The sequence below is a fragment of the Pomacea canaliculata genome, linkage group LG1 (assembly GCF_003073045.1).
Source record: "Pomacea canaliculata isolate SZHN2017 linkage group LG1, ASM307304v1, whole genome shotgun sequence".
Classification (NCBI taxonomy): domain Eukaryota; kingdom Metazoa; phylum Mollusca; class Gastropoda; order Architaenioglossa; family Ampullariidae; genus Pomacea; species Pomacea canaliculata.
Genome location: NC_037590.1, coordinates 22,658,228 through 22,685,064, shown reverse-complemented (window position 1 = coordinate 22,685,064; position 26,837 = coordinate 22,658,228). Strand labels below are relative to the sequence as shown.

The following is a 26,837-nucleotide window of genomic DNA, read 5'->3' as shown; positions in this document are numbered from 1 at the left end:
AAAGCTTTATTAAGAAGAATATGTACTATTCTTTATTTAATTAAGATTTATAAATTCCTTTACACCGATCCTGCGTCGTTGTGGAGAAAAAAAAAAATGGTCAACTATTATGGGATGGTAATGGTGGGCGCGTGATTTTGAACAATTACAAAATGCCTGCTGAGAGAATTGGTACGTCTTGGATGAGGGTTTCAAGGAGAGGAAATTAAAATTTCTTATTAGCATTATCAAGCCCTTTCCAGATACTTTCATTCTGGATGCAGTGGTGCTACAAATAAACCACACGCCCTTGGACGTCCGTCAGCGCCCCATTTATGGTAAATATGGCACAGCGAAGGAGATAATCGAGTTTGTTGGGTTACTGAAATATGTAAATTACTCGATTAGTTCACTCGCTGAAAAGTTGTAACATATTAGATCGATGGGTCAGAGTTTCTTAATGACCGCTTTAATGTATCTTAACGAAAATACGCCTTTTTCTCCACGCACAAAACCTAATGTAGCGTTCAAATTTCCCTGAATTTTTGTCGTGCAAATGGCGCGTCTTTCAACCTATGTTTACGTGGCTGTGTTGATAATGATTGTCTGTCGCAAATGCGAGCTGCTCTCAGGATAGTGTACGATTTATTAAAATGTTTCATGTTCAAGTCAAACATAAAAAAAAACCTCGTGGTTTTATATGGGTCGCATTATTTCGAAAATGGGCTTGATTATGGAGGAAGTAGGAGATAATAAGATAATCATGCAATTCTATTTTGTTAATTTTGCCGATTGCAAAGTGTGTTATTTGAATATGTTTTAGAAAGTCGAAGTAGGTATTGAAAGGCTTGTTTGAGCCCACGCTCCATAACAATCAGCAAGACTACTTGTATTTGCAGATCATATCATGTGCCCCATATACAATAAATAACAAATTCTTTATGCTTCACGAATTAATTGCCTTCATATTGTCTGCTTCATTTTTTTTGTACCATAGCAAATTCCACTTTTGTCAGTTTATCCTTTTTAAATGCAAATAACAGGATGATAAATGTGTCAACTTCCGTAATTTAAAGTGGAAAGGTAATGTAGATGAAAATTGTAATACTCAAATTTGATAAGCGGCCATCAGTGGAGGATGCATTCAGCCTATACTGCAGTAGAAATGCTGGGCAGGACTATGGAAATAAATACAGGGACATACTTTGTTGTTGGGAAGTATTCAGTATTTTTTAATTTGTTTCATGATTGTTGATTAAGAACAGTTATAATGTGATTTGTGTGGTAGGAAAGTGGGCTTTAGTAAGTAGGTGCTTTAACAGGTATTGGGTACAGTTCCATTCATCAGAGGAGTGGAGCTGAGCTATTCAATAGGGAATGGGATGTGGAGTTGTGCCCATAAATAAATTGACTTTAATGACCTGGATAATCTGGATGTTTTAGGGTTTTTTTTTTTACATTGGTTAAAATAAGACCTGGGCTTTGTAAAGTTATATTAATAAATATGAAGGTCTGCCCAATTGTGGTTCAGAATATTAGTTACATGGAACATTGACAGGTGGCCCCAAAATAAAATTTGTTCCCTTTAAAACTTGCATTGTCATACTCTTTATCATCAAGAAAAAACGCGAGGTATTTTATTTTTAATGTAATGTGTATACATGTATGTGCACCCACCCATGTATATATTAGCAAGTGCATATAATGTATGATAACATGCATAATTAAAAGAATTAATATTAATGTTGAAACAGAGCAAAACAAACATATTTTGGTAACTCATAAGGGGTTAATAGAAAATATGTGTACATACTCAACCAGCTGCCCATATGAATATTAGTAAGTTGTGGAGTAGTCAAAGAATCTTCCAACAATATTTTTTCATAGCTTTTCCCGGTTGAGTATGTTAAAAAGCGTTAATATCTTCTAGGGAGCATTTGTCTTATTTTTGCAATGTTATATTGTTCATTAACTTGCATAGATTATTTCTAGATTACTATATTTGATTGTGTGTGTGTGAAAAAGAGATGATCATAATGATAATTTTGTTGAGAAAACAAAGTTGAAACTGTTGAGAGCATTGATTTTTCATATTTTCATTTTCATTTCATTTATGTCAGTATGTTAGGTCTGTTAAACACTTTGTTACTAGCAAATAAAAATTTGTTTGAATTTCCTTTTCAGTTTTGTGATCTAATTTTGCAATCAGTCATTTAAGTTTTTTTATCTGGCTAGGATAAAGAAACCAAAACAAAGCATCTGTAAGGTTGCCAGTTTTCACTAAACACAAAATCTATTTTATTTTCAGGCATAAAGGAAGAAAATGTGGATTTTCTGCCAATGAACACCATCGTATTGCAAGATTCATCCAAAGGCACTGTTGCTGCCATTGGTTCTGTGAATGATTCTGCTTCCATGACTAATAGCATCCCAGAAATCGACAACTCTGCTGAAGCAGATGTGAATAAATCTGCATCTAGCAAGACCTTGGTGCAACATCTTGAAAACTCCTCGCCTGTTTCTGTGAACGAGGTTCTTTTACATTCATCTGTGAGCAGAGTGGTGGAGACTCATGGGAGTAATGTGAAGACTATCACCATTGATGCATCTCCACACATTGTGACAACGTCCTCCTCCCACATGCAGGCAGGATCTCCTGCCATGGTGAGTGGAGACAAGTCTGTGCTGAAGCGTCACCTGTCTGGTGGTTCCAGTAATCCTAATTTAATTACCAAAGTGATCATCACTAGGAATCCATCCTCTAGTCAACCACATGCTGTGCCCATTCAGGTGACACAGCTGCCCAACAGCATGGTGTCATCAGCAGGCACTGTCAGCATCATCAGCCAGACTACAGGCAGTCAGACACCCACCAAAACTGTCACCATTTCGTCTCAGGGAATTGTGTCACCAGGCAAAGCTGTGATAGCTACACTGCCTGGCTCACCTACAAAAGTGAATATCCCTGTGAACAAAATGGCCATTACACCAGCAAAGACCCCCACAAAAATTACAATGATTCCAGTGTCGATTGCAAAATCTCCACAGCAAAGACTTGGTGTGTCTACTGGAACCTCTGGTATTACTGTGGTGCCAAGAACTAGTTTAAGTGACCTTGCCAGCAGCAATGCCTCTAGCACACCTTCCACCTCTAAACCAGCCACTATCACCATGTCACCCTCTAAAGTTATCATCAAGCAAGCACCAAATGTAAGTGTTAGTTTTTTTTTTTGGTGATTTGAAAATGCTTCCAGTATTTTAATTTTTATTCCATTTTCATGGGACTTAAAGTCACAGTAGAGCACAAACAGTCCAAACTTTAAAGCACTTTAAAGACACTTGGGGAAAAAGAAAATTGCTTGACATTTCTTAAAAAAATGATTACTGTTTTGTTGACTGGTTGATTCACTGGCACTGTGGTCTTGAATAATATTACATGTGCTTGCCTGCACACTGAGGCCTATTGAGGTTAATTGCACCAGGCAGAAATGCAATTTCTTTGTAGGATTGTGTTGTTTTTAACAAAAAAACTTTGTGTTGTTTTTAACAAAAAAACTTCATTTAAGGCTTTTCCCATCCCTCTTGGTGCACATTGATTGTATATGTAAATTTTAATCCTATCTTTGACTTTATTTTCTATAGAAATAGAAATTGTACTTGTGATGGTGGATTTTTTTGTGTGTTTAAGAACATGATTCCATTAAATAGTGACCTACATTATATGGGAAGTCTGGGCTGGTATTTGCGCTGAGCCTGTAACCTGGGAGCTTGTTTCAGTAATACAGAGCAGAAGTTTGACATTTTGATCAGCCTGTAAGTTGTAGTAGGTTGGTTATACATAAAGACTTGAATACCAGCTCAGGTCTTAATGCAACAGACTCTGCTGTCACCATTTTTTTGTAGCTTCCTCTGCAGATGTATGCATGGGTCCAAATGGAAGAATTGTATCTTTAGGGGTTTTTTGTTATTTTATCATTTTAAGCCATTGTTGTCAATTATTCTGTTTTTTGTATGTTTGTATCAAATGCATATGCGGGCAGGTGTTTGGATAACATCAAATGGGTATCAGTACTTGGGCATGATGTGGTATTGGGTCTGAATGTCCAGAGCCCCATTCATTATTTCTGTTTACCAGCACTTATTAGATGGTTGTGCTTCATTAATGTCCTTTTGCACAAGTCACGTATTTATAAAAATAATATTCTTATTTGGACTGTTTGTGCTCTATTGTGACTTTAAGTAAAAATCACGTTTAAAATTAATTGTAGTGCATTTTAAGAGAGCATCTTTATCTGCTATAATACATTGATACTAATCAATATATTGATACTAATCAATAACTTTTACCTGGAGACTTAGTTCCCTTATAAATCTTCAAGTGTAACAACAGAAGAAAAATTAGTTTCAGGGCTTTTGCTTACGCGAAAAATTGCGTACAGTACGCATTAAAAGTTCGGAGGACCCCTTCAATTTTCGTCAATGGGGTCCCCTTCAAATTTGGGTGAAGAACAGGGATCCCTTAAAAATCTGAAGAAGGGGTCTCTGGGACCCCAAAGAATTTAGCCTTAGCAGAAGCCCTGAGTTTATTTGCCAAGAGATATTACACTAGATGATGGTGGCTGTCACTTACTCAACAAATACAGTTGGACCTCGATAAGTCGAACTCAAAGGGACCGGAAAAAAAAATCGACTTATGGAGTTTTCAAGTTAGGGAAAATGGCATAATAGGCGCAGGTATTTGGCCGGGAACTAACAATTAATTCGATATAGGGAGGTTTTTGACTTAGGGAAGGTCGACTTATCAAGGTCCGACTGTACCAATCCCGCTCACACTTGTAGACACCACTACTTGCATTATTATTTGTACACCCATAAAAAATTATTCTTTCCATATATGCAAACACACACACACTATTTCTTTTTTTCTCACTCTCTCTCTGTCCCCCTGTTTTTCTTTCACATACACAATACACAACCCACACATTTCAGATTCACCATAGATATCAAAACACATGCAAACAGGCACATATGGATGCTTATTAGCACCATACATGATTCCCTCAGACTACGAAGAGACATGTTCAAGTATTAGTCCTAGCACAAGCTTCAGTGGAGTTCATATAGGCTACTGCTTTAGCAAGTAACTGTTCCTCAGCCATGAAGTTCTAGCCTGGACGTTGTCTGTGCCTTACTCCAGAGGGCATGAGACAGAATAGGTCATTGGCTGAGTGGAATACATCAGCAATCTTACACAGAGAGTAAGACACTATTTCTGAAAATCAGAGTAAATAAAAGCATTCGTGGGCCAGAAATCCATTATAATTAGATCAACATTTATCCTTTTGCTTGTAAGGAATTCCCCCCCCCCCCCCCAATTCTGGATGAATTACTAAGATTAATGAAAACCGTGAAGCAATTGAAGTAGCAGATGAAGGAAGGTCTGTTTAGATGAGGCGATCATCTTTTTATAATTCAGATAGGTGGAATGTGCATTTAGTTTACGTAATCATGTAAAGAATAATCATTAGTAAGACCATAATCTGATGACAGATTTTACTACCTTTAAAATCACCTGGTGAAAATAAAAACTTTAGATCTTGAATCATTCAGATTAATTCCCACAGCATTTGATCATAGCAGAAGATACAATCAGCTGCAACTCTTGGCCATGTGTTTTATTTTTTCTTCCAGAATAACGAATGAAATTGCCAAAACCAAAATTAAAAGATTTATACAATACTGTTTCCAGTCAGAAATCTTTTAGTCAGAAGATTTTGGGGTCAAATATTTAACAACTGTAGGTAGAGTAGCCCCTAAAAGTTTATAAGAAACATTTCTTGCAGAGCTGACTGTGCTGTTAGCTTAAACGAGAAGATTGCATTCAACAGAGCTATTTGTAAGCAGTCAGCCACCTAGTTTGCTATATTTTGTAATGTATTTTACATTTTACTGTGTGCAGAAGCAAGGTCACGTTAAAACACAGGCACAGATTGCTCCTGCTGCACAGGGTCCCATCACACTGCAGCTACCTGTGTCTGCAGCAGGCAGCTCCATGCAACAGATACAGGTGCCAGGCAGCAAATTTCACTATGTTCGTCTCGTATCACCTTCTACCCACACATCAGGTATATTTCTTGATCATAGCATAGAACTTGCCTTCAAAGATTTAACAAAAAAAATGATTTACTTGCCAAATTTAAGTTGTACAAATTGTCATTAATATTAAATAGCTGCAACATTTTGTTTTTGCACAGTTATTTTGTACATTTTGTTTATAAAATTACTTGCATTGCTGTTTTCTGCACTACCTTGTGTGGATACTGATAAGAAGAGCTTATCAGTGTTTGAAACTCGTTTATAGAAGAGAAACTTTCAAGTTGAGCTTTTATAATTGGGGAATGCTGGGGAAGAGTAATGCTGTAGAAAGAGGAAGAGTGTTCCTGTTATATGCATGCAGCTTAATATTAGTGTAAAAAATTGAATGAACTGTTTGTTTTAAAATTTCTATTTCAGTCACTAAACCTCTTAATACAATTGCAAAGTTGATACCAGCAACCAGACAGATAGCACCTGCTACATCTTCACAGCCTTCCAATCAAGTTAAAATCACACTACCAGTCTCACAGAATTTGCAGTTGGTAAGAATACCATGTGTTGTGTGTATATATGTGCATGTGCGCATGCATTGACGTGTGTATGTGTGTGTGTGAGAGAGAAAGGGTGGAGAAGTGGAAAAAGGTGATATATGTGGCTGTTTCATTAACAAATACTTGACGTGCTTCTTTGCAGCAGTCTGCTAAGGCAGGAACTGTGGTGGGGAGTCAGACGATGCAGCGCATCATCCTTCCTGCAGCTCCCATGTCTATGCAAGCAGTGACCACCATTGCTACCACTACACCCACTCCAACCTCACTCACACCCATCCGCCCCAACCTGCATGCAGCAGGAACATCCAACTTGACACAGCTGCCCCCAGGCACCACTCTCCTCACCCCATCCACAACAATTCCAGGGCTGCAAGGTTTTGCCCTTGTACCTGCACAGTATGTGACACAGGTAAGTGAGCAACATATGTATGTCACAGAGGGTTGTTTGCAATTTGGTATCTAGCTGTTGTATTTTGAACTGCAGCATTATCATTTTGCAGAGTATATTTCTTTTTAAATGGTCCGCATAAATTGAAAATTGCAAGGTTTATTATTTTGTAGTGATCCAGCATATTACGGTCTTTATAACACATGAATTCAAGATATCTGAAGAGAATGAAAATCGTGAAAAGATTATGTTTTATAATTCTGTAATCATGGCATCTGGCTACAATAGGAGATATCTGTGTGTGTGTGTGTATACATACGCACGCGTGTGAGAAAGAATCTCTGCATGGCTGTGTGTGAGGGGAGAGAGAATTTCTGCATGACTGAGAGTATAAATTGGCCATTTATAATGCTACAAATATCAGTTTCAGCAGCAACTGAATAAGCAACAGGTCTCACAACCAGCCACTGTACAGCAACCACAACCACAGCCGCAGCAGCAGCAGCAGCAACAACAACAACAGCAACAGCAGAATGCACAGCATCAGAAGTCTGAATATGTGCCTATTGCAAGCAATGACCCAGCTATAACCAACTACACTATCCAGAGAAACAGTGTTAATGGGTATGCATTCTTCAGTCTTTCTCCTGTATTTCTTATGTGTCTTCTTAGCATGCCAGATCTCAGAACTTCCAAACTTTGCATATCAAACTGTCTGCCTGGCACAGCTTTATATTCAGTAATAGAGTCGTAGAAAGGGGATATTTATGCTTGTTGAAGTGTAGCAATTTGATGATGTTATTCCACAGATATGCTAAGAAAGTTATTTCAAGACTGGGTGAACCTTTATTGGTTACACTTAATTTATATCTTGTCATTTGCAATGAGAAAATTCAAAATTTTTTTAATGGATTGAAGGTTTGATAATTTTTTTTCCCTCTTCCTTTACCTTTAGTACTATGTTGGAAGCAACAGGGGCCAGACCACGTAAACCTTGTAACTGTACCAAGTCACAGTGTTTAAAGTTGTGAGTATCAGTGTATTGTCTTCACATTTGAGTTTACGATAGAAGTCCATAGTACGTAAGTGTTCACATATTATAAACATTGTATTGAAAACAGTTATCTTTGTTTTTAGATATTGTGACTGCTTTGCAAATGGAGAATTCTGTCATAACTGTAACTGCACAAACTGTGCCAACAACTTGGACCATGAAGAAGAGAGATCACGAGCCATTAAATCCTGCCTTGACCGCAATCCTACAGCATTCCACCCCAAAATAGGTCTGTATGCTATGGTTTATGTTAAGAACCAAAATCAGAATCACTTTATTGAATAGGCCATTGGCCTGTTTCAAGGGGAAGCATAACAAAATGATCAAAGGTATATACACATTAATTATATAGCATGCAACAGGATTGTCATCAACACAAAAGTATTTACATTTTAACAAAAGTCACACTGCTTTTTTACAGTTATGGAAGATATATAAAGTAACGGGATAAATTTACAGAAAATACAAGTACAAAGAGAGTATGCAGAGAAATATGCTATTTTGGGAACTTGTCTCTCCAGTCTAATACTTTGTAGACAAATGCTGCTAGAGGATTAAAAATAATAGTTCTAGTATCTGATATTATAAGCTGGAATCTGAATAGAAATGGTCTCTTATAATATTTTACAGAGATGTAGCCTTCTCTCAAATCAGAATATATAGGCAGACTAATGTGTATTACTGTTTCTTTTTGTGTTAAGAGTTATGCAAATAGTTCTTCAGGATGAAAAACAAAACTACTCAGCCTATTCATTCTTTTCACAAAATTAGATATAATCTTTATTGATATAAACACAATTCACACTAATTTAGAAAGAACATTCTAAAGTGCTTTCATTGTATATCACAGACACAATTCTCCTTAAAGCTACAATAGATTTGACATTTTCATGCAGCTTTACAGAATAATTAAAGAAAAGGAATCATTCTAGTAAGCACATTGTATAATTCTGTTATACTTGAATACTTGAATTGATGTGAATATGGATTATTCGAAGTTGAAAATAGTATGTTTTTAATTTTGTGTTTTGTGGAATATTTTTGTACTTTTTACCCTTACCACTTCTTAGTTCACTTGATTTTTTTTTTTGTTTTTGTTTTTTTTTTTTTTTAGTTAATTTTACAAGAACATGAAATAAACTCTTCATGATCTACCAAGTAGCAAAGATTTGGGCAAAAGGGCATGCAAGATATAATCTTGAAGTACAACTACAAGTATTGTTTCTTTGTGTTGCAGGCAAAGATATAAATTTAAAGAACATTTAGAAACGCAAGTTCTGTGTCTCTGTTTTACAGGTAAAGGAAAGGACAATGATGGAAATAGACGTCATAACAAAGGATGCAACTGTAAGAGGTCTGGATGTTTAAAAAATTACTGCGAGTGCTATGAGGTGAGCTGTAAAGAGTGAGAAATAATAATCCATATGAGATGGTCTATGTCCCAAAATGTATCTCTTTTTTTAAAAAGTTCACTAGGACTATAAAAGATAAAAAAATTGATTTAATAGTAGAAAAAATGACTTTTTTTAAAAATGTTACTTTAATAATGGAAGTGGTTACGATGTCCTAAGTTCAGGCAAAAAAAAATAATGATCAGATAAAAATTGTCAAGAATTGATGTTAATAATCTCTTTATCATCAAAGTGCATATGAATAGATTATACTATGTAATATGATTTGATTTTTTTTTTTTTTTTTTTTTTTTTTTGCTGTGTTTGATTAAACCTTGAATTTTTGTGTTCCAGAAGACAGTAAGGGGTAATTTGTAAATTTTAGGGGGGAAGGGCACTGTGATGTTCTTATGCATTTTTTTGGTAGTTGAACTTTAACAGCTAATTGTGAGTTTAAACATATGGATAGACAGCACAGATTCATCAGCCTAGTTCTGTCATATCATCTTCTTTTTCTCCCTACACCCATCCACTTAGTCCTGATGCAGTTATGTGAAATGGAAGTAGGAACATTCAAGAAACAATTCTTCACTTGTACGTTGTTTTGTTAAAAAAAAGTACTGTGACTTTTTAATATGAATCTGCATGTTAGCAGTCTCTGTAGTTTACATTATGCATTTGTGTGTCTTTATTTGCATGTTCCATTTCAGGCAAAGATCATGTGCTCCAGTTTTTGCAAATGTATTGGATGCAAGAATTTTGAAGAAAGCTCTGAACGTAAAACCCTAATGCACCTGGCAGATGCAGCTGAAGTGCGAGTTCAGCAGCAAACGGCTGCCAAAAGTAAACTGTCTTCCCAGATCTCTGGCATTCCTTCCAAACCGCCCGTATCATCTGCTAGTGGGGAGAGGTAATAATATGGATTTTATTTATAAGTATGCATACGGGCTTATAGGCTTACTCTCTTGTATTTCATGCACACACCTTGTCTGCACAACTACTGGCTTCACATAGGTCAGCTTACTAAAATCGATTATTGCCAAATCTGTGCCATTTATTGCAAAACTGTTTTACAAAGCCAAAATGTCTGATCTGAGTACAAATGATGCATTATTTTCCAACAGGTTGCCTTTCACGCTAATCACAGCTGATGTGGCAGAAGCAACATCTGCTTGTCTGCTTGCACAGGCAGAAGAAGCTGAGCGCCTCAAGATGCCCCCTGTAGTTCAGGAGCGCATGGTCATAGAAGAATTTGGGCGTTGCCTCATGCAAATCATCGAGTCTGCTAACAAGACAAGAGGTGACCAGACATGAGGAAACTATTTGCCAGAGAAAACTGGTAGCATGAAACAGGTTCTGCTGTTTTTCTTGTGCTGGGCACTTGTCACTTTTCATTAACATGGTAAAGCATTCAAAGGAGTAAGAGCTTGTAGTAAGATTTCTTTGCAAGGTTGGTCTTGTGATGGTGCTGCAAAGGAGCTTTCCTTTTCAGGCAACATCTGTTTAAGATGTTTTGTCAAGAAGATTTTTTATCTTTAAGGAAAGGAGACAAAGGATCAGCTTCAGTTTGCAGGTTAGTCACTGAGAAGGATATTTCAAATTTAGATGATAAGAGCATGCAGAGGGGACAGTAAGTCATCTTCAAGTCTGTTTTATCCCTCTTCTTCAAGTGATCGGCTTCAGTAGCTAAGATCTTAAGCAGGATCAGATATCATTTATCGTTAATGGTGAGTCAGGACTGAATAGCGTGATAGGTTTTAAATCAAGCCATGTTTTTTATAAAAGAAAAAGTGCTGTGACAAGGCATCTGTAGGAAAAAATGCCACTTTTTTTTGTTCAGACTTCCAGTTCGTGGTGTTATTAAGATGACTGTTGTACAAGTCATTACATCCAAGAAAAGAATCCAAGAAAGTAGGTTTCACAGAAGTTCTTCAGCCACTTCAGATTATGTGGCATGCAAAAGCAGCATATGTCATGGTGGCTGAAACTTGAGACAAATCACTGTGAAGTAGAGGCTCAAGGTACATCAACAGCAAATAAGCAGTGGCCAGGAATGCATTCAGCGTGCAGCACAGGTGACAAAGGTTCCTGCTCCCACTGGGGCCTGCTGATTGTCCTTTGTGTGTTTCTGGCAGATTCTGCATGAAGGCAGCAAGGAGTCTGACACGCGTTCTGCCGTGCTATGCCATATGAAGAAAGTGATGGAGCAGGCACTTTATGTTGTTACAGACCAGATGATGTTGGCAGGATGATAAAATAAGGCATAAAAAAACAGATCCATTCTGGGCAATGATGGACAGTTGTGATTTTTAACTTTGCCTGTATATATTGACAAATGCCATTTGCTATATTTACTGTGTATATGGGTATATCTGCTCTTCACTGAGTGGGAGCAAGAGAGCGGTCTTTGAAATGTATTATATTCATAATATGCATAGGGACATTGTTAATTATTTCCATTGGTGTCACTACCAACACAATAAACTTTGCAAATAACTTAACTGCTATATCCAGGCAGTGAGGGAAAAGAGGTGATACACTAGTGAGTTGAAGAAAAAAGTGTGAAGATTGACTTATCTCTCTCCTCCTTCCCTCTTTTGTATATGATAATCTCCCTTCAATCTAGATTTCTTTTCTGAAGAAATTTAGATATGGATGTTGCATCTCTTTCGGAAGTATTACTAGATGGTAAGATCTTTGTAAAAAGAAAATGTCATAAATCTCAGCTGCTTTTTCTGAATTTATATTGTGGCTATTGATATTCTTTCCAGTGAATTAAAAAAAATCGCTGTGTATTTATTTACACAGTACATAGTAAAAGCAACTTAAATAAGGTTTGCACATAAGCATCGATTTATATTTAGATCTAAATCAAATTCCTTTTGTTATGTCCTTATATTAAATTGAAAATGACCAATGTTTTGCTAAAATCAGTTTTAAATAGTTTTTATTTTGCTGAAACTGCTACCTATAACTATAATTAGACCAAGCCATTAAAAAACTTTGTAAGTACAGTTCATTTTATTTCTGTAATAGCCTTTGTTTAATATTGTCAATATGCAGCCTAAATTGATGCTGGTATAAACCTTAATGGAATTCTATAAATTCTGAAAGGAATTGGGTTCTGTGCAATGAAAATATGAAAGAAATGCCATTCCTGGTATGTAATGTATCTCTTTTAAGTACTTGAAAATGTTTTAGAAAGATTTTTGTTATGGTATTTAACTATAAGCTGACTCCTCTTTTGGGGTGGTGGGGGGAAGGAATCTATCAATGGTTTTGATGGAATATATATAACTGAAATGACAGAAATGTTCAATAGTTCTTATAAGTGTGTTTTATTTATGCTGAACTGGTATGCGCTGATAACATTGGTCTTCCATTAAATCCAGACTGCACCAGACGACAAGAGCTTACAACAGAATGTCAAAAATTGTACACATTGCATTTGACCAGCAGCAGTTCTTGTTTGCTGTGTAGTCCTTTACTTTTTAAGGTGTCTTGTGTCCTACAGAAATCATAGTGTGTCTAAGAGCAAATTGATCTTGGATTAAAAACAGTGCAGTGGAAATTGAGCTTATAAATTTCTTTATGGGTCATTCATTGCTGCCAGTTAACACTGCTGCCTTTATTGCATACTTTTCCGTCAGAAAGTAAGTGGTTATTTAAACCTATTTAAAAGATGTAAAAAAAAATGTTTGAGATGGTAGGATACTTAAAGTGACCTTGCAAAACAATATAGTATTTGAGTGGCTTTAATTTGTTAGTATTTGAAGAGAGCTGGAGTTCTTATTAAAACTTTGTAAAATCAAGGCTTGATTCTTATTGTCACCAGATACCCTCTTTTGACATAAGTCCTTAAAGAAACATCTTTCGTAAACATGGACTGTGTTAAAGAGATTTTTTGTTGTTCGTAGCCCTCCTTATTTCCAGTCCCCCTTTTACCCCATAATACCTCCATAATTAATGCAGTGAGTTCCTTCAGTACAGCTCAGGAATGAGAGCAAAACCTGTGATGGTTTGAGAAGGATGTGACAGAGAAAACAGGAAAATGAACTGATGTACTAACATAGTGAGTTTGAGTTTTCTTGTTTTTTTTTTAAATGCCGTACATGGTGGTGTTGTTAGCTGTCTGATTGCTGAGGGTATACTACGACACTGGGCTTTAAGGATGAGTACTTTGCTATTAAGTGTGTGTAAAAGAAGCATATGAAAACCTGAATTTGATAAACAATAAAACCACAGATAGTAATAGGGTAGAAAAATGAAGGAAGTGAGACAAGAGTTCACAGGACACCCTTTGCAGCATGATTATACAAGCAGCTGTGTATGCATACAACACGTTTGTAATTCATGCATATACAATAAATACTTGAATGGTGCCTGTATCAAACATTCATAGCGAGGCTCTTATAGCTTGGTGGTCAGCATGTTTGATTTTGGAGCTAGACTGTGTAGCCTTTAACTGCAGTTTCAAGACCTTAAATGGACTCATTTCCTAGGATCACCATTTAATACTAAGGGGTCATAAGAAATCTGCCTAAAATGAAAGTTATGCAATCAGGTCTTTTATTATGGCCTTTTATTATTAAAAGTACATACTGTTCGTGGTACATACTAAAGACAAGTTTGAAAAATATCGCTAAAGTTTATTATCAAATGAATGCATATGTATTTTATGTATGTACACATGCTGTTTACTCATATGTATATTGTATAAGATACTTATTTCTGCCCACAGTTAAGTTTGGTGCCATAGAACTGGTGATCAGTTAATCTCAGAAACACTCTTAATTAAATTATGACTTCCAGAAACACCATTTTAAATAATGGTGGCTGTAGGAATTTGTGCACATGATATTCTGCATATTAATAAAATAGCCAACATAAGTATGTGTCATGGTTGATCTTCTGATGGAAAAGATAACTTTTGTGTCAAAACCTTTCAAGTAGGAACGTTTTGAGAAGAGTTGCTGTTAATGGTTATAGGGATTTAAATGATGCTTGGTGATGTTGTGACCTTAAAATTGCTTCTTCTGAAGGATTTTGTCATAACATGCTGTTGCTTGAGGATGCTTCTGGAGATTTTTTTTAAAGGAGTAGTCAGTGAGGCTTACACCGATAGGCTATATCTTTGCATTGGGCATGTGCGTGCCGCAAAAGGGGTTGGGATGTAGTAAAAATGAAATTGTCTACTTTTATCACAGAAAGTAGTGTTACCTGTGAATGGTACTTTGTTAATGCATGAAAGAATTTGCATGTGTGTGTGTGTTTGTGTATTGTCAAAGATAGAAATTAATTGATGGATTTTATATGTTAACAATTTGTTAGCAATGATGAGCATAATGCTTTAGATAAAGCAGTTGTCTTTAACTATTTACAGTTGATGTATATGAAATTTACATGGTGGCTGAGAAGAACCTTGAGCTGTAGAGAGTCCAAGTCTTTTCATATAAAGCAGTCCATATTTGTGCCAGTGTTCCTTGGGAGTGGAGTGCTTTTTGATTGCTTGTCTGTCAGGATGGTCAGCCCAGTGTCGATGAACAATAAAGTATGCACAGTTAAATGCAGAAATTGGTGGCAGATAAGTGTATGTTGGAAAATGATGAAGTTGTGACTTATGCCTAAATGTGTTGAGAAATTAGTAAGCCAGATAATGATGAATTTCTGAATTGTTAATTAGTGACCAGTTGATCGTACTTCATAAAGCACTTTTTAAGCAATTGTTGTTATGCATTGTCTCCTTTTTTATAGAGATAGCTGTGAGCAAGACTGTCAGCATATGTGCATGTATGCATGGATGTACAGGAATGTTTAATGCTGTAACTGTTGAGTAAAATTGTATATGTTCTGATTGTTTAGAATGAATCACAAATATGATAAAGTAATACATTGTTTGATCGTAATGGAAAGCAGCTACATTTAATGTCTTTTAATGGTCATTTGTCACTGTTTTAAAAGAAATGTCAAGATCTCTTTGTGGATTTACATGCAGAAGCTATGCTGTTTGATAATACTGTACATTTTGACACTATATTTTTCATTTAATATCCACGCCATCTCTTAGTGCAATACTGTACACAGCATGAGTGGTGTCAGTTATCGTTCCATTTTTATTTCCCCATCATAGATTTTGCAATTTGTTTTCCGTAAGTTTATGGCTGCTTAGGTAGAATTATTTTTTTTTTTTAGGGCAGTCTTATAAACATTCTAGGAGAGATTTTATCAAGAGTTTCAGAATGTCTTGTCAAATTTCGCATGTTTTGGGCTACTTTTGTGGAGGAGAGGTAAGCTGTGGATGGAGTAGGTATGGAAATACTAAGTAATATTCCATATGTGATATAAATAGTAATTTCAAACAGTTCTATATGAGGCTGACTTGTTTCAAAGTCATATTTTAAAGATATTTTTCATGTAGACTGGTTGAACTTGTAGGAGATTTGATAAACTAAGATAAATGTATCATGTACTAGTTAGCTAATATACCTATCATTTTTCATTAACACACCAATTAGTCATTAGCATACATACCAATCTATTGTAAATCTTTATAGCTCACTTGAACACAAAGTCTGAGAAAAAAAAAAGTCATTGTTTTTTTTGGCTGCTGAGCCAAAATCTGAACTGTAAAGAGTTAAAACTTAGTTGAAAGGATGCAAATAAGTGAAGCAAGGTTACATAACATCACTTATTTATGAAATACTGTATGCAAAATTATTATATTGTTGCATTTATTGTCCAAAGGGATTATTGCTAAATGTGAAAACCCTCAAGGTCAGTACTGTGAAGTGAACCAGGTGGTAGGGCAGGTAGAAAATAGTCACGTTTTTAGTTTTAGTGAGAATTCTCTGAGAAGACTTTGTATGTGTTATCCTACACTGGTGTTGGTAATATACTTCTGATGTTGTAACTTAAAAATAGAGGAGAAGCTACATAATCCTGTTAAAAGTTAGACCTTGGTAATGCACTAGTTGCTTTATTCTCTCTCTTATGTATCTGTTGTTTTAAATGCTAACATCTGCTAACACATAATCTGTACTTCATATTTTTAGTACTGAGACAGTCTATGCAGGTCATATATGAAGAGAGTAGCATTTGTAATCAACTTTACAATAACGCGAATAATCTTCAGTTATTTAAACCAGGAGAATGTTTCCTTTCTGTTTTACTCTCTTTGGTCCCCTCTTCTTCATTCCTAGTCATCAGCAAGCTTTGAGAAAGTGAAAGAGAGACACGACTCGTTCATTTTGGAAATGTTATTTAGGAAAGATGCGTTAATGCTTAATGTCCACTGATTCCATCCTACCTTCCCAGCCCTTATTTAAATGTAATTTTTCAGTGGCAAGTGTTGGGTTTATTCAAGGGGAAAACTATTTGAGTGTATTCCTTCCGTACATGAACAAAGTCCATGAAATTAAGTGATGGTTCCTCATCATCAACATTCATTTAACTAGTGCTAGCTGATCACCTTTTCAGCCAGCCTGCTGGTTCTGGTGATCAGAGGTACCTGGCTAAATGTGAAAGGTACCTGACTTTGGTTGGTCTTTAGCAAGTGGTGAGCAAGTCCTGCATGGAATGTTCAGTCTGCTTCCTCAGATTCAACATCCAGTTTTTCCTTTGTCCACTTCACTGTCAATGACCCTTCAATGTGCCCAAAAGTCTTAGAGTGTTGTGCTGAGTGACATGATTGAACAAGACCATTTCATTGTTGCAAGAAGGAGTTTCTGATGTTCCAGTGAGGATGGCATCTGCAGTCTGTATTTTGGTCTTGCGTTTAATATAGCAGTTAACAGTAGTTTTCTTAAGGATACCTGGATTTTTTTACAGTAAGAGAGTAGATTCCAGGTCTCACAACCATGCAGCAAGAAAGGGCTGGCTGCGCATCAGTGAATGACAAAAGGTGCCTCCTGAAATCTTCAGTGTGGCAAAAAATATTGCTGTGATCACAGTTGGTATGAGCCTATGTCTTCCCACTTTGTTACATCAGACTAGCAATCAGGTTTAAGAGTAGCAATTCAGTTATTTGATTTGTTGCAGTGTTTTCAAATGAGTGTCTCATCCAAAGATGTAAGTAGATTTTGGTGAATGTGGAGGATATTTTAAAGTGTAGTTGGCTTATTAATGGGTGGGAACGTGGTGAAGGAAGAAAAAAAGCAAGTGGAAATTTGTCTGTGTATTTTGATGATTGTATAAAGAGAAATGATATTTTGGTATCCAGCTATACATTTCGGAAAGCCAGTACTACCGACAATCAGTTCCTTGACTGGTACCTGTAATTAGGGGAGCGGGTGGATAGACATGGCAGCTGGCAGGGCCCACCACTCATGGCTGTTTTGGGCGATAGTGAGCAGGTCCTGCAGAGGATGACCAATCTAGTCTTTGACATTCATAAACCAGCTTTTCTTCAGGCCACTTTGGCGCCAACCACTTTTCACAGTATCTTGAAGGACAGTCATCGACAGGGTGTTGTTTCATGTCACATGGTCAAACCAGATCAGCTTCTGTGGTTTGACTGTTGCAAGTTGAGGTTCCTGGTGTCCTACGAGTGTGGCAGCCATGCTAAAGTTATTGTTTCATATTTTTCATATGACATCCTTAGCAGCCTCCTGAGGCACTTGCTCTCCAATACCTAGATTCTTCTCTCTGTATCAGGAAACGGTGTCCATGTTTCACATTCATAAAGCATGTACTATAAGGGACTCAAACAGATTGTAGGAACCTGATATGGCTGCGTCACACCCTGGCCATTGTCGCTGTTCCTGTTGCAACCCTGCTGTAGACAACTGTCATGGAGGGTGGTTCCCAAGTACTTAAAGCTCCTTAAGCCTTCACTGTTCACGTAGATCTCTGCTTAGCCATTGCCAATGACCGTGACTTTGCTTTTATCAGTACTGGTTTCCATTACATATTCGTTTGAACTGTTGGTTTACTGGTAATAATTTTGCAGTTATCTGTTAGAGCCTGTTAACAGATCTATGTTGTCTGCAAAGCATAGGCTGCAAATTGGCCTTCCACCAATGGAAATGGAGTTTGGTGGCCATGGAGGGTTTCACGCATGATGTTTCCAAGATAATATTGAACAGCACATACATGCCTCCTGTTTGAAAGTAAATTCCTATCTGGTTATTCAGCAGTACTGCCGAGACTGTTGAAAGCATTTTTAAAGTCTATAAAGTTGTGATAGAAGTCCCACTGATGTTGAGAGGCTTCTCTTTCAGCTGTGCTGCTGCCTGTCGAAAGCCAGCTTACTCTTCTGCTAGCAGTTCCTCAGTGGTGGTGCTGATGCGGTTTTTTATTATTTTCAGCATGACTTTGTTTAGGTGGCTAATAAGGCTTGTGGTTCTGGCACTGTTTGCTGTTTCTTTTTATGGAAAGGGTATGACTAGTGACTGCATCTAGACTTTTTGGTACAGAGCAGTTAGGGCCTTTGTAGTTTCTTCCCTACTATGTTTGAGCAACTCAGCCAGTCAGCACTAGTCAACTTTCCTCCCTTCAGATTACGTATCGTTCTTTTGACCTCTTCCCATAGGACTGGTAGGTCTTCGGGTTCGTTGGTTATTTTGAAGGATGTTAGCATCTGTCTTCAGCTGAAAGTTGTACAGGTACAGGTCTTTGCAATATTCAGTCCCTTAGTTGAGAGCAGAAGTGCTTTCTCTGAAAAGGTGATCATTGCTGTCGTTAATGATGGAGATCTTGTGTTAACCTGTCTCGGTGAGAGTCCTTAGTAGTTGGTAGGCCACTTAACTGTCACCCATGCCATTCCCTCTATGGTCCTGCACTGGCTCTCAATCTCGCTCCCTAGCTGCCTTCATCCCTTTCTGGATGGCACAATTCACTTCTTTGTATTTCGAATCTGCTTTGGGTTTGCTTTTCCGTTTTCTCTTCAAGGCTCTCCTTTGGTCTCAGATACCATTCTCACCAATACCATACATAACTGTGTTGTACTTTTCAGTCACATTCAGAAGATAAATCAAATGCATTAAACAAAATGTAGCATCAAGTGGGTTACTCTTGATTTGTTTTTAATTTCCAGAAGTTAGCTGTGCTTGGTATTTTGATAAAGTCTGGAGTCACAGGCTAGTAAAGAAGGCATCTTTAGAAATGCAGCAGAAACATCTGTTACACTTCTCTAACCCCTTTGAAGGGATAACTTAGATAAATTTTGAGGGATTGGGCAACTTGAGAAGCTAGATACATGAGGCATAATCCATAGGTAAACAAAACTAATACTAAAGCAACAACTCTTGCAAATATTTTGTCCATGTTACTTGAAAATCTGCCAGTAATTCCTTTTAGGTTAGGGTTTATAGTTTGAGACACAAATTTTTCCTGCTCTTGCATATTGTATTGGCATATACAACTTTGATTTGTCTATTGCTTTAACATTGTAATAATCTGTGCAGTTTTCATAGGTTAATCATTTGAGCAGCCATGTGTTTTCTATTCCTTGTTATGTATTTCTTTGATAAGGAATGGAAATGGTTTACTCATCTATTTTGGTCATCTCCACATCGATGGGCATATGTTACTTGAAGCTGCTTCTTGCTCTGTCTTCATTCATAGGTAAGCAGATATCAGTGACACTGGCACCTGTCTCATTCTTTGGTCATAGCCACACTGCTTATAACATGTGATCTACTAATGGTGCTTCTTATCTTCCCTTTTCCTGGTCATGTTTTGTGAGATCTACGAGCACAGGTAGCTCAAGAGCATCACCTTGAAGTGAATGAGTCAGAATTCTTCCACGTAAAAGACAAAGATTTGCAGCTGTTCACAGGGGAAACTATATTGGATGATGGTCATGCAGAAAGGTTCCATTTTGTGCAGGCTGTTAATAATTGTTTTGCGTGCTACATATACAATGGTGCCTCGGAATGCTGGATTGCATTCTGAAGCTTGTGCCCTGCTGTACTTGTGTTTATGTCCCACATTATCTGCTCAAATTATTTCTGTATTTTATGTAAATGCTTATTTCTTGTCACTCTCAGTCACCAGGAATTTTGGAAATAAATATTAAATGCCTTTGTATGATATGGCATAATATCGTCGAATGAATGGCAAGATGTGAATTGCAAGTTTGTCCTTGAGTGAACTACATGTCACTGATTTTAAGATGGCATTAATAGTATGAATTCTTATTAGAAATCTATTCATGCATTCAGTGATATTTGTATATCTCTACACAGGAGCTTCTCATTGTCATTCCAGATCATGTCAAGAAACTCTAGAGTGCAGAACTGAGCAGCCATATTTGTTGTACCCTGGAGGGTCCTTGTGATCTTTTTACTTGTAAATTTGCATTCGCTAATAGATTACTGACCATGTGTCTCTATGTCATTAACCAGACCACTTCTTTGTATATTGCCAGTGTTCCAGGTATCTCTGCTCCTTATCTGATTCTCAGACATAATTCATGGCAGAAATAAAACTCAGGGACAGCTTGCTTTCTCTTTCTGGCCATATAGTCTGGAAAAAACTTTCTCTGACATTGTGATTCTGCAGATTGCTTCTTCAAAACACCTATAAAACCTAACTTTTCCAATTTGCATACCAGTCCCACACTTTTGCAGTTTTAATCAATGTATGTTTGTATGAGAGGTGCTTTGGTTCAGTTGGTTGGTTGAGTAGAGGTGTAAGGGTGTAATAGGGTTTTGTTTTTTTTGCCTATGCACATATATATGTATCCCTTTGATGAATCACTATCTTGTTGTGGTCAGGGGGCTAGAGTGCTTCAATCACCCTTAGAGTTAGGCAGATTGGAGTGTTGGTTCATCATAGGGTCATGGATTGAGGGTAGAGACTAGACAAACTATGCCAGCCAGTACTGCAGGACAAATAATTCCCTTCAAAATCAACTGTTTTGAAGACTAGAGACAATACACCACAAAGTGGAGAAGACAGGTAACTGGAGCTATGACATACAAGTGCTCACTCGAGGAACATCAAAACATGTAGGCGTGTTCTCGCGGCCTTAGTTGCCACGTATACGTATAAAGAAGACACAAACACATGTTGGATGAGAGGCATGGGCAATGACAAAACGAGCGGATGATTCATAACTAAAAGTAACTGAAGAAATAGTTCTGCTGCGAAGTGAGGCGAGAAGCGGGTTGGCGAGATAACGAGACTACAACCGTCAAGAGCTTCAAAGGGGAAGTTCTTACATCATAAACATTAGTTTTACGTCTGCCAATCTATTCTACATGTTTCGAGTGAATTCAGCCAAATGTGAGCTGGAATTAGGCCTTGTCCAAACCTGTCTAACAATCGCTATTCGCTAGCATGTTCTTTCACCGCTCTGGGCCTTGGTGCTTGCAGGTCGATGGAAACGCAGCAGTTGCCTCCCTTCTGTCATGAGCTGGTCCAGAGGATGACCATGGTGCCAACAGCCTCCCTGTTAGTATGGCACCGCTGCCGTATTTATCATCAGTACTGTTTGAATAATAGTATTGTAAGCATTTAAATAAGTTGGACTCCTGTAATACGGGGCACACAAAAGCGTGTTTCTCTTAGTGACAGTAGTTCTACAAGTTGTGAACCTTTCGTCTAATTCTCTCTTTCTCCATTATTATGCTTTTTTAAAATTCATTATAAGTCTTTCAGTGTGACTTCGAATTAATCATGAATTGGCTACATTGAGGATTTCCATCTTGCATGCTAAAGTGTTGAGAAGACAACATAGCAGCCCCAGGTTCTGGCACCAACAGTCTCCAGGTCATGTTTGTAATCAAGCTCGCCATTGTTAGGAACACGATTCAATCTCCGTTCCCCAAATTTACAAATATAAATATGTGTGTGTTTATAGTTTTATCTATGTCAGTGCATCGAGACTTTCAACAATGCACGCGAACACGCCCTGCATGTGTTGATGTTCCTCAAGTGAGCACTTGTACCACTCCGCGATCATTTCAATTCGTTCAGCAGGTCAGCTTGACATTTCATGAAAATAAAGAAGCAAGACTTTCTAGCAGCTTTCCCATTTTTTTAAGCCATCTTCTATCTCCTTCCAATCGTACCTTGGTTTTGCAGTTAAGGCACATCGCGAAAACCTGGCACCGCAAGAATCAGGTCATATGACCCCTCAAGCAGTTAATGGCACGCGCAAGAAAAGATGAAGATGGAATAAGAGTTTGTCTGTGAGATATCTGTGGAGCCAAAAAAAAACAGCAAGATCAGGGGGGTAGGCTGGCATGCGGTGTATCTGTAAAGTGGAAGATTCGTAGATATATAGCTTTGCATCGCTTGTAGCATCGCTATAGCTGTATATATATTTTTTAAAATGAACTTTCTATTTTTAACGCGTTAACCGAAATCTCTCCTCACGAGTCCTGACTCCTGCAATGAGTTACAAGTCTGCGATACAAGCTTGACATGGCCGCGGTTGCCTTTACCGCACGAGGTGCCAGTGTTCGATGATGGAGTGCATCTGACTAACGATGAGAACGACGTACGGCAGGTAAGGACGTGACCCTCCATAAGTGTTAGCTTGTGTGTGTTGTGCCGACCTCGTGACCCAGGGATCGGGATGCCATCGTGACCTGATGAGGAAGCGGGCGGCGAACTGTCGCTCCATCCTCGCTAGATGCTCGCAGCAACTATATAGTGGTCCTTTGTGTGTATGTGTTACTGGCCGTTACTTACAGCAATGATTTAGTTCTCGGTCCTTCCCTACCACCAAAGCGGAAATAGCTCATCCATGGCTCATGTACATTCACTTGGAAACAAGTACACATCTGTGAGTGTGAGGATGGAGCTGTGTGTATAGCTCATTCACAACTCACACACGGATACACACGTGCAGATGGCAAGCAGTGATAACCGGTGCCTAACCTCTTAAGACTGACATCTCTCTCGCTTTTTTTCTCCGCATGTCTGATAGTTTAGGAGAACTGGAACTAATGGATATAGATGATGATGCACCTTCTCGACAACTTTCTGCAACTTTTAATCGCGCGCGTGCGTGCGTGTGTGTGTGAGAGAGAGAGAGCTCGGCGTTTACAGGAGCACGCGCCTCCCCATGTGGGTGTTATCTGCCTTCACAGCATGGTGGGTGATGATAGTGGCTTCAACGATGGGTGGAGACTTGTTTCGGGTGTATTATGTTTACTTCGGGAATATTTTTTTCTGTACTAATAAGATAACGAGGACCTAATAGTGCAAGGTTCGCAAGAGTCATTACAGTCCCGAAATCTCCAGGTGTGGATTACTCGATCGCTCCTGACGATCCACGATTTACAAAATGCCAGCCAGAGATTGAACCATGTGATGGTGCTAGTTGTTGGCAAAAGGATTTGTTGCGAAAAGTTTGCAGCAAATGATGAACAAATCGTTGGAATTGGAATCAGTAATAAAATCAGTCAGAAGCGTCGCACACATACAGGATAATAATTTAAATTTAAGTACTGTACAAAAAAAATCACTTTATAGTGTTTATCGCAGAGCTTGCATTGTTAAGGCCAAACTACCTAAACTCGCATAGGCTTCATCACCATTTACAGCAACAGTGCCTAAAACAACAGAAAACCCCCCACACACACACGACAAAAAAATTAACAGATTTACAGAGGGATGATTGTGATCCAAAGGTCAGAACCATTAGCGGCAGTGTTGTCGGCGAGCACACAACTAATGCCGTTGTGTTTAAGGCTGACACTTTTCACAGAGAAAAAAAAGTTTCAGCAGGTGACTGGTGTAGCAGTGAGGACGAAGATGGCGACATCGGACTCCCAGCTGCGAGATTACCCTCCAACAGACACACCACCACTACCACCCACCACTTGCCTTATAAGCAAGAGTAAGAAGCAAGTAGCCAAGTTTCTAAACATTAAATGCATCGACAGGTGACAACAGTAAGGACAAGCGCCCACGGCCGTTGGAAAATGCAGAGATGCGCTGTCTGTCTCGGAGTTCCTGAGATACTCGGTCTCAGGAGTTTCCCTGACGTTGGTCTGGACATGTTGGGAGTCAGTCACCCACCGCCGTTACCTTTTGGCCGACTTCCAAGAACATTTCCCGACATGCAGGTGCATCACCATCAGCGATGATAATGACGATTATTATTATTACAGCAGCAGCAAGATTTTATTTTTAACTACTTATCCCAAATGTGCTTCTTCTGATAAAGAATATTATGGTGATCATGATGCAGTATGGCCGAAACATTGATGCAGTATTGTTTGTCGTACATTTGAAGAAGTAGTTTATCATACCTTTAGGCCAGATCGATCTAGTTTTTCTGAAATCAGCTTCCACCCCAACTAATAATTTAAATAATTTAAAGTAGCGATTCTCGGAGTTCCCGCTTCCAGCAGTGGGTGTATTTTCGAGAGCCCGGGGCTCAAGCGGATCGACTGGCGAGGATGGAGGAGTGTTTATTCTCAGGCTCAGCATCACTAGTGGCGCCTGAAGGTCAGGGTTAAATGTCAGGACGGAGGGGCCTCTCGTCATGCGCTATCCCCCCAACAATACCTCAACCCCTGTTGCTGCCAGTCACAATGGCTACGTACCGCCCGTCACACGGCGTCAACACGAAGGCGGCCATGTGATCGGTGTTTTGAGGTCTGGAAAGTGGCTTGATGAAGCCAGCATCCATGGACAGGTCGGCCATACTGTGCGGTTCTTTATCCCACTGCCGCATAGATGATTACCTATCTCGATCTCTTTAGCACACGAATTCCAGAGGATCAACTGTCTTCTTGGGGAGGGGTACGTATTATGAGTTTTTTTTTTTTTTAACTACAAAAATACTGATAGTGATTGCCATGGCGTCTTGGCAACGTGGTTCAATGGTCTGTGGCAACTACAATTAAAAACAAAAAACAAAAAAAAGAAAGGCGCTGCGGACGACAAAAAGTTAATTTAGAGAGATAGTAAAGACGGTTGACCCCTTGAGCGAACCCACCTTCACCGTTATTGAGTTGTATTCATGCAGAAGTCTGTTATTCGTGCGTGCGACTTGTTTGATAGCGTGCTCCCGCAGTTATTTATAGAAAAGGTCACGATTATTTCTTCTTGTTGGTCCCCAGAGTCGTGTGACGGCAGCTGACACTAATTTCGTCATCGACGACGAGACTAATGAGAATAGCCGAGATCAGTCACTAGGTAAAGCGGCGCCAAATACGACATCCACGTGGCTGTTGTGGGTTGCTTATCTGCCTGACTAATTAGCAGGTAATGGTGTCAATTACTGCAGACGCCATCAGGCCTCGAGCGTGTTAAACATCAGAACGGTCGAGGGGCGAGTGGTGGGGGGGAGGAGGAGGAGGAGGAGGAGGAGGAAACCGTTGACAATATTGTTGCCTGGCTTTTGTTTTTTTTTGATTAATTTCGAGTCAGAGATGTTTTTGACTAGAACATTAGGCGCCAGGCAAAAGTAAATTAGTTATTAATTAAAATGGTACTTAATTAAGCATGAAATAAATTATATAAGCTTGCAGTGACCATGACCTGACGGTCCCTGACCTTAGTGTGCATGATCGCATTGTAGATGGGAATTATTGCGGCATCATATCATTGCAAAGTGTTGCTGGTTCATAGTTTAGATAATAAGTAGATAAGTAGATATTGAAATTAACATTTTATCAATGGAAGGCAATCTCTTCCTTGTTTCTTTCTCTCTATTACATATCTTACACACGTATGCGCAGATGTGGCACCAGTTCCAGATGGTTCTGTAGAATTTCGGGGACCTGTTGTAAAAGGCAATGCCATTGTTTCCATGCAGATGGCCGTTATCTGTCTGTTGTCTGACTTTTCTTCTTTTTACTTTCTACTTTTTCATAGTAAATTTTAGGTGAGTGAGTATCATAATATGGTAAATTGTTCTAGTTTTATTCATATCAAATATGATTCTTGAAAATATTTGAGGAGCATGTAATCGTTGTGTAGTGGCTTCCTCTAGAAAAGTGTGCGACACTTTAAAAGAGAAATTGTGCGCACATTTGATATCTTTGATATCTTTGTAAATGTTTGTAAATGTTTCGTGACTGTTTTGTATAAACACATTTTAAGCATTTTAACTTGCTATATTTTGTACAAACATCCTTCCCCCAACCCCATCATGGCACCGTGTTGGCTAACCCTGTTTTAGAAGTTCAAGACTAGGTCTGCAGCGTCTTTGGACTCCACGACAATTCTCGTGCTTTACACAATGTTTGCCTACTCGTATCTCGAGTTACGTCTGCCGTTGTCTGGACATCTGTAAAACAAAGCCATGCGGTTGATACCACATGGGCAGTGAAGGGCCTGCGGTGTTTGTCGAGGGACGAACCCAAGACAGCTCACAGCAAACAAGGCAACACCGCGGGAAGGGCAGATGCGTGGCATTCCAGGCCCCCGGGGTTTGGGGAGAATGGGGGGCTGGGAAAAACAACGACCAT

General features: G+C 38.4%; 1 protein-coding gene across 1 annotated transcript; it reads left to right on the top strand.

Annotated features, from left to right (window-relative positions):
* The first annotated feature begins 91 nt into the window (after positions 1-91).
* LOC112557631 (protein lin-54 homolog) lies at positions 92-20,487 on the top strand. Its single transcript, XM_025227619.1, has 11 exons — positions 92-317; positions 2,288-3,189; positions 5,939-6,104; positions 6,493-6,617; positions 6,769-7,035; positions 7,439-7,638; positions 7,970-8,041; positions 8,152-8,297; positions 9,365-9,459; positions 10,170-10,369; positions 10,584-20,487. Exons 2-11 carry the CDS (start codon positions 2,320-2,322, stop codon positions 10,771-10,773), a joined length of 2,331 nt encoding a protein of 776 aa, XP_025083404.1. The 5' UTR covers positions 92-317; positions 2,288-2,319; the 3' UTR covers positions 10,774-20,487.
* Positions 20,488-26,837: the final 6,350 nt, after the last annotated feature.

Bases quoted from the DNA above. Each gene is read 5' to 3' on its own strand.
- LOC112557631 (XM_025227619.1), top strand. From the start codon at position 2,320: ATGAACACCATCGTATTGCAAGATTCATCCAAAGGCACTGTTGCTGCC. The intron at 6,105-6,492 runs GTATATTTCTTG...TTTCTATTTCAG, and splicing joins ACCTTCTACCCACACATCAG to TCACTAAACCTCTTAATACA. The intron at 8,298-9,364 runs GTCTGTATGCTA...TCTGTTTTACAG, and splicing joins AGCATTCCACCCCAAAATAG to GTAAAGGAAAGGACAATGAT.